The following is a 9,235-nucleotide window of genomic DNA, read 5'->3' as shown; positions in this document are numbered from 1 at the left end:
TCTATGTGTTTCTGCATGGTATATATTTTTGTGAAAATTGTATGATTTTTGTAAAAATATGTAATAAATGAATTTGAATTTGATAGTAATCCTATGTTACCACAAGATGAATATATTAATGATTTTAAAACAGAAACAAATACAGCGATTACAAATGTAGAAAAAAATATTAATGCAAATGTTGAAATATCAAGTAATACAAATATCGTGATTACGAATGTAGAAAAACTAAGTAATACAAGTAACGTGTTTACGAATGTAGAAAAACTAAGTAATACAAACAACGTGATTACGAATGCAGAAAAACCAAGTAATAAAAATAATGTGATTACAAATGAAGAAAAGTGTACAAATAATGTAGTTATAAATAATATTGTAGAAATCCCAAATAACAAAGACCCTGAAAGAAATGATGCTGCACAATCCACTCATGAAATACCAACTTTATTAGAAAATGTAGAATATGAATCACAAATACAATCTACAGTACAGAAAAGAGATTTAAATAAAAGTAAAGTCCTTTTCATGAAAGAAGTCCCGCGGTAATTTTTGGAACTAAATTTGACAGGTCGGCCATGTTGTCGTTCGTCAATGTTATCAAATTCATTTGTTGTGGTAGATTTTTGTGAGTTTTAACTAGCTTAGTGCATTTTAAAGATTGTTTACAATGCCAAAGGTTGTAAAAAGTTCGGCTAGAGAAATGATATTGAAGGTGAAAGAGTTCTGTGAAGCGGAACAAAAGAATCAAGGTGGTTTAATATCACTAAACAATGTTCGGAAGAGAGTCGCCGCCTTAACAGGTACTTTTTAGGGTCATACCCCATATAATAATTTTTTAGAACTTTTATGTTATAAATTCATTTTTGCGACAAAATTTAACAAATATAAAAAAATATAAACAAAACGTGATGAAACTATAGGTAACTGAAAGTAAAACATATTTTACAAAGTACATAAGCATTATAAACTTGAAGTTACTATTATTTTTAATTGTTCATTGTTTAATTGCAGGTGTGTCAGAGAAAACTGTAACAAGAATCACAAAAGAAGGTATAACAGCGGCGAGTACTTCGAAAAAAATTGTCACCCCAGGGAAGAGTCGCCCGCATCCGAAAAAGTTCGACTTTTCTGACCATGGATCAGGACTCTGGTACAAGTGGTGGAGGCCAACTAAGAAGGAAAACCTTACAAATCTACCACCGCGAGTATATGAAGATGTTAAAGAAAATCGAAGCCAAGACCCTGAGTTCCCAGCAACATTTTCGCTTAAAGTTCTCAAATAGTTGCTGGTCTGCGGGGGGAGGTGTTACATATATGCCTATAAGGAAGATCGCCGACGCATCAGTGCGTTGACTTCGCCGCGACCCACTTAAGTGGACACGAGGCGCTGAGGCAGCATTGGCACCGATATTTCGTAATTATTAATTGTAATAGATTAAGCAATTCCTATCCTGACTTCGGAGGGAACATAGCATAGTTAGTAATAAGTTTTTATTTGTAATTTTTATTAATTAAATTAAATTATAAGAATCAATCTCGGTTTTTTTTGGAACCTTCGGCTGTGGCAAACATAATTCCTGTTTAATTACAGCATTTTCAAGAAATTATTTTTCATAATAATCGTATTTATTTATCAGTAACAACGGTGATTTAATCTATCATTTCTTTGATTTTTTTTTATTATGGCAATACTTTCGTTTTCACTGGCCTAACTGTCTCAATCTATCTCAAACTAAGTAACAATTACTAATTTGCCCTACTTTCCATACATTAATCTTTGTTCATACTTTTGTATTGAAGTTTCACCCCCCTGGTTGGTGAGCTGAAAATTGATGCAATGAATGTTGAAAGTGTGACAAAAGAAGGTCAAACTCAAAATGATGCCAATAATTTATTGGTAATTGATACTGTGAAGAAATGATTAGACCGATTAGACCAAGAATATACAAGAACCTTGAAAAGTCTTCTACTCCAAAACAAAGAAATAATAAGACAAGAAAAAATAGGAGAAAACAACACAAATGCAGGGAATGCAAGAAGATATTCAAAAATCTTAATGCTTTCAATATTCATTATATTTCATCGCTTAATTTTTCGATATAAATATTTACCAGGTAGTCCCCTTGACCTATACCCAGGTGACTATGCACGCTTAAAAGATACTCAATTGACCATTGTGAAATTTAAAATTTAATGCGACTTACCCCTACTTCCGGCGAGTCGGGGACGGGGTGAGACGCCATTTGGAGATCATTCCCTTTTCGTGCACGGTGACAACAACACGCGTCAACTTTAAAACTAGTTGAAGAAAGAAACAATGTCGAAACGAAGCGCTGAAGAACAAATAATACATTACGAACGCAAGATCAGAAAATTAAGAGAACGCAAAATTGGACGACGTCGCCGAATTCGAATCATATCAGATTCTTCGGATAATGAAGGTAGGCATCATATTTTTTATTTTAACGTTGTTTACATTACATATTTACAACGAGTGGACGAACATAACCTTTATGTTTTGTTACCACGTACCGATTACTAAACACGTTATCGGCTTTCAACAGATAAGGCTGCGAGCCTTGTTCGTTGAAACATTATGATTCATCAGGACAGACCGTGAGCCTCGTTCGTTGAAAATAAATACTCCATCAGGGCAGGCCGTGAGCCTCGCCTGTTGAAGTAATTAACTTGGCTGATATAAACCTTTTCGTTGTAGATGTTGAAGTTTCGGAGCAAGGCCTTGCGCCACAAATCACTGAGCCGGAGCCCGACGTGGAGCCCGAGGTCACGCCCGATCCCGAACTCGCTCCGGACCTTGGTCCTTTACCAGATACAAGAGACCAACCAGGTGATCCAGAGTTGGACCCTGATCTTTTAGAAGCCCTCGGTGAGTCAACCAGTGACATCCCAGAATTCGGAGAAAAAATCCACGAAAGTTTGGCTAAATTGTGGCTTCCCCTTCTCGTAAAAGGCCTGCCTAAAGATAGGAAGGAAATTTTATTGAAAGATTACCTTATACCTGACAACTATAGGCTGTTACAAGCCCCTAAACTAAACGCCGAAATATCTGCGGCCGTAACTGACTCTGTAAGGAACAGAGACAAGATCCTGGTCGCTCATCAGCAACAATTGGGATCGGGCATAGCAGCTGCCAATAGAGCGTTAAACATCCTTTTAAGCGAAGAAGAAAAGAGAACCTCCATAAACCACTTAAGTAATGTCTGTCGTATACTTTCGGATTTGCACGCAACAAACACAAATAGTCGCATTAAACTCATAACCCCAAACCTGGATAAAAATTTTATCCACGTCATTCAAGATTCAGTGCGAGATGAAACTCTGTTCGGTAACAATCTTTCCGATAAGATCAAGGCTGCAAAAGCTATAGAACGTCAAGGCCTGCAAATTAAAAAGTCTATTCCGCGATCTTCCAGCCCTCAATCCACAAGCAACCGCTCTTCAAACTCGGGAAACTGGTCCGGCCCGCCCCGGTATTCGTCGATTCGCGGCAACCGAGGCGGGAAGAAAACAACATCGCAGAACCGTCACTCATACCCGAGCTCGTCGCAACAGCAGTCAGCGTCGAAGCCCGCAGCAGCGAACAAGCCGCGTGCTCCGGCAACGCAGTAACTCAGGTACATGCAGGCAGAATTAAACACTTTTTTAATTGCTGGACTAACATAACCTCTAATCCAGTAATTTTAGATTGGATACAAAATGGCCTCACCATACCTTTTTACAAAGAAGTATATCAAAGTAACGTACCTAGCAATACATTTTCGGAGTTAGAGCATCAGGAAATGTCAACTGCAATTCAAAAACTAGTTGACTTAGGTGCCGTAACGGAATGTCTTCCGAGTAGAGGCCAATTTGTTTCCAAAATATTCCTTGCAGCCAAAACAAGCGGCGGCAAACGTTTTATACTAAATTTGAAACCGCTAAACAAATACGTTTCAAAGTATCATTTCAAGATGGAAGATTACCGAACAGCTGCAAAGTTAATCCCTCAAAACGGTTACTTAGCCACAATTGATTTAAAGGAAGTCTACCTACTAGTTCCTATCCATGTTAAACATAGAAAATACCTAAGATTTCAGTTTAAGAAAAATACTCATACACCTACGAATTTACTTCAATGCCTTACGGACTTTCCGTGGCTCCTAGGGTGTTTACTAAGATTATGAGAGAAGTCATAACTTATTTGAGAAGTGTAGGCTTCAATTCAGTAATCTATTTAGACGATATTCTATGTATTGGAAAAACTTACGACGATTGTAGATTTAACGTAAATGAAACTTTGAAACTCTTACAGTGCCTAGGTTTTGTTATAAATTTCGATAAAAGTTTATTACAACCTCAACAAATTTGTAAATTCTTAGGTTTTCTTTTTAACACTCGGAATCTAACCATTTCTCTCCCAGACAGTAAACGTAATAGTATCCTGCAATTGGTTCGAAAGTTTACATATCTGCATACATGCACTATTAGAGAATTTGCTCAATTAATTGGTAATCTAATTACGGAGTGTCCGGCAGTCCAATACGGTTGGTTGTATACAAAGTTATTGGAACGTCAAAAATACCTTGCTCTTTTAGATAATCAAAATTATGAAAGAAAAATTAGCTTACCTAGTATTATACTTGAGGATCTTACTTGGTGGATCAACAATATCAAAACAACTTCGCATCCAATGCGAGACGCCAGGTATGAAAAATGAAAAATTATTTATTGACATCCAAAAATACAGTTAATTATCCAGGATCCTCGCACTAGGCGCAGCCTGTATCGCGAGGACCCAGCTCAGTGATTTAACAAGAAACATCGTTAGATGGCAACACATAGGCATTAAACAATATTAGAATAGTTAGGAGTGATAGAATGAAGTGATTCATATAATAACGATCGAACTTCACTTGAGAAGTTCGTTTGATCTTATATTGTAGATTTAAACATGTAAGCGGAAATTACGAATGTGATAATTGTTCTAAAAAGTACAAGACACAAACATTCTTCGATAGGCATATTAAGTTGCATTGCAACATATGTTATGTACTACAGAAAAATGAACGACAACTTTTAGAACATATAGCTGTATGTAGAAATAGTGAACAAGTTGACAATCAAACTGTATTAACCAATAAATATACATGCGAACTTTGTATACATCAGTTTTATACAAATTGTGCCATAACATTTCACAAAGCATTGATACATTTGGATAATCCCCCATCTATCAAAGATTTGTACTACATACGATTCTATGATTCCACTAAAGTTTATGTTTATTATTTCTGTAAAGAAACTTCAGTTAATAAAGATTACCTTGAATCACATGTCACTGTTCTTCGGAATATGAGTAAAATCAATGTAAATTATCCATGCGATCAATGTTTGGATAGTTTTGATATGAAGGATCATCTCTTACAATACTGATTCTAATTTGGAGGCAGCACAGTACGAACATAAGAGATCTAGTTTAGATACAACAGATAGTAATCCTATGTTACCACAAGATGAATATATTAATGATTTTAAAACAGAAACAAATACAGCGATTACAAATGTAGAAAAAAATATTAATGCAAATGTTGAAATATCAAGTAATACAAATATCGTGATTACGAATGTAGAAAAACTAAGTAATACAAGTGACGTGTTTACGAATGTAGAAAAACTAAGTAATACAAACAACGTGATTACGAATGCAGAAAAACCAAGTAATAAAAATAATGTGATTACAAATGAAGAAAAGTGTACAAATAATGTAGTTATAAATAATATTGTAGAAATCCCAAATAACAAAGACCCTGAAAGAAATGATGCTGCACAATCCACTCATGAAATACCAACTTTATTAGAAAATGTAGAATATGAATCACAAATACAATCTACAGTACAGAAAAGAGATTTAAATAAAAGTAAAGTCCTTTTCATGAAAGAAGTCCCGCGGTAATTTTTGGAACTAAATTTGACAGGTCGGCCATGTTGTCGTTCGTCAATGTTATCAAATTCATTTGTTGTGGTAGATTTTTGTGAGTTTTAACTAGCTTAGTGCATTTTAAAGATTGTTTACAATGCCAAAGGTTGTAAAAAGTTCGGCTAGAGAAATGATATTGAAGGTGAAAGAGTTCTGTGAAGCGGAACAAAAGAATCAAGGTGGTTTAATATCACTAAACAATGTTCGGAAGAGAGTCGCCGCCTTAACAGGTACTTTTTAGGGTCATACCCCATATAATAATTTTTTAGAACTTTTATGTTATAAATTCATTTTTGCGACAAAATTTAACAAATATAAAAAAATATAAACAAAACGTGACGAAACTATAGGTAACTGAAAGTAAAACATATTTTACAAAGTACATAAGCATTATAAACTTGAAGTTACTATTATTTTTAATTGTTCATTATTTAATTGCAGGTGTGTCAGAGAAAACTGTAACAAGAATCACAAAAGAAGGTATAACAGCGGCGAGTACTTCGAAAAAAATTGTCACCCCAGGGAAGAGTCGCCCGCATCCGAAAAAGTTCGACTTTTCTGACCATGGATCAGGACTCTGGTACAAGTGGTGGAGGCCAACTAAGAAGGAAAACCTTACAAATCTACCACCGCGAGTATATGAAGATGTTAAAGAAAATCGAAGCCAAGACCCTGAGTTCCCAGCAACATTTTCGCTTAAAGTTCTCAAATAGTTGCTGGTCTGCGGGGGGAGGTGTTACATATATGCCTATAAGGAAGATCGCCGACGCAGCAGTGCGTTGACTTCGCCGCGACCCACTTAAGTGGACACGAGGCGCTGAGGCAGCATTGGCACCGATATTTCGTAATTATTAATTGTAATAGATTAAGCAATTCCTATCCTGACTTCGGAGGGAACATAGCATAGTTAGTAATAAGTTTTTATTTGTAATTTTTATTAATTAAATTAAATTATAAGAATCAATCTCGGTTTTTTTTGGAACCTTCGGCTGTGGCAAACATAATTCCTGTTTAATTACAGCATTTTCAAGAAATTATTTTTCATAATAATCGTATTTATTTATCAGTAACAACGGTGATTTAATCTATCATTTCTTTGATTTTTTTTTATTATGGCAATACTTTCGTTTTCACTGGCCTAACTGTCTCAATCTATCTCAAACTAAGTAACAATTACTAATTTGCCCTACTTTCCATACATTAATCTTTGTTCATACTTTTGTATTGAAGTTTCACCCCCCTGGTTGGTGAGCTGAAAATTGATGCAATGAATGTTGAAAGTGTGACAAAAGAAGGTCAAACTCAAAATGATGCCAATAATTTATTGGTAATTGATACTGTGAAGAAATGATTAGACCGATTAGACCAAGAATATACAAGAACCTTGAAAAGTCTTCTACTCCAAAACAAAGAAATAATAAGACAAGAAAAAATAGGAGAAAACAACACAAATGCAGGGAATGCAAGAAGATATTCAAAAATCTTAATGCTTTCAATATTCATTATATTTCATCGCTTAATTTTTCGATATAAATATTTACCAGGTAGTCCCCTTGACCTATACCCAGGTGACTATGCACGCTTAAAAGATACTCAATTGACCATTGTGAAATTTAAAATTTAATGCGACTTACCCCTACTTCCGGCGAGTCGGGGACGGGGTGAGACGCCATTTGGAGATCATTCCCTTTTCGTGCACGGTGACAACAACACGCGTCAACTTTAAAACTAGTTGAAGAAAGAAACAATGTCGAAACGAAGCGCTGAAGAACAAATAATACATTACGAACGCAAGATCAGAAAATTAAGAGAACGCAAAATTGGACGACGTCGCCGAATTCGAATCATATCAGATTCTTCGGATAATGAAGGTAGGCATCATATTTTTTATTTTAACGTTGTTTACATTACATATTTACAACGAGTGGACGAACATAACCTTTATGTTTTGTTACCACGTACCGATTACTAAACACGTTATCGGCTTTCAACAGATAAGGCTGCGAGCCTTGTTCGTTGAAACATTATGATTCATCAGGACAGACCGTGAGCCTCGTTCGTTGAAAATAAATACTCCATCAGGGCAGGCCGTGAGCCTCGCCTGTTGAAGTAATTAACTTGGCTGATATAAACCTTTTCGTTGTAGATGTTGAAGTTTCGGAGCAAGGCCTTGCGCCACAAATCACTGAGCCGGAGCCCGACGTGGAGCCCGAGGTCACGCCCGATCCCGAACTCGCTCCGGACCTTGGTCCTTTACCAGATACAAGAGACCAACCAGGTGATCCAGAGTTGGACCCTGATCTTTTAGAAGCCCTCGGTGAGTCAACCAGTGACATCCCAGAATTCGGAGAAAAAATCCACGAAAGTTTGGCTAAATTGTGGCTTCCCCTTCTCGTAAAAGGCCTGCCTAAAGATAGGAAGGAAATTTTATTGAAAGATTACCTTATACCTGACAACTGTAGGCTGTTACAAGCCCCTAAACTAAACGCCGAAATATCTGCGGCCGTAACTGACTCTGTAAGGAACAGAGACAAGATCCTGGTCGCTCATCAGCAACAATTGGGATCGGGCATAGCAGCTGCCAATAGAGCGTTAAACATCCTTTTAAGCGAAGAAGAAAAGAGAACCTCCATAAACCACTTAAGTAATGTCTGTCGTATACTTTCGGATTTGCACGCAACAATCACTAATAGTCGCATTAAACTCATAACCCCAAACCTGGATAAAAATTTTATCCACGTCATTCAAGATTCAGTGCGAGATGAAACTCTGTTCGGTAACAATCTTTCCGATAAGATCAAGGCTGCAAAAGCTATAGAACGTCAAGGCCTGCAAATTAAAAAGTCTATTCCGCGATCTTCCAGCCCTCAATCCACAAGCAACCGCTCTTCAAACTCGGGAAACTGGTCCGGCCCGCCCCGGTATTCGTCGATTCGCGGCAACCGAGGCGGGAAGAAAACAACATCGCAGAACCGTCACTCATACCCGAGCTCGTCGCAACAGCAGTCAGCGTCGAAGCCCGCAGCAGCGAACAAGCCGCGTGCTCCGGCAACGCAGTAACTCAGGTACATGCAGGCAGAATTAAACACTTTTTTAATTGCTGGACTAACATAACCTCTAATCCAGTAATTTTAGATTGGATACAAAATGGCCTCACCATACCTTTTTACAAAGAAGTATATCAAAGTAACGTACCTAGCAATACATTTTCGGAGTTAGAGCATCAGGAAATGTCAACTGCAATTCAAAAACTAGTTG

General features: G+C 36.9%; 1 protein-coding gene across 1 annotated transcript; it reads left to right on the top strand.

Moving 5' to 3' along the window:
- Positions 1–2,317: 2,317 nt before the first annotated feature.
- On the top strand, positions 2,318–3,771 carry LOC123723051. Its single transcript, XM_045685591.1, has 2 exons — positions 2,318–2,441; positions 2,717–3,771. Exons 1-2 carry the CDS (start codon positions 2,318–2,320, stop codon positions 3,628–3,630), a joined length of 1,038 nt encoding a protein of 345 aa, XP_045541547.1. The 3' UTR covers positions 3,631–3,771.
- Positions 3,772–9,235: the final 5,464 nt, after the last annotated feature.

This window comes from Papilio machaon, chromosome W (assembly GCF_912999745.1).
Source record: "Papilio machaon chromosome W, ilPapMach1.1, whole genome shotgun sequence".
In the NCBI taxonomy this organism is placed as follows: Eukaryota; Metazoa; Arthropoda; class Insecta; order Lepidoptera; family Papilionidae; genus Papilio; species Papilio machaon.
This window is presented reverse-complemented; position numbering and strand designations above follow the sequence as displayed.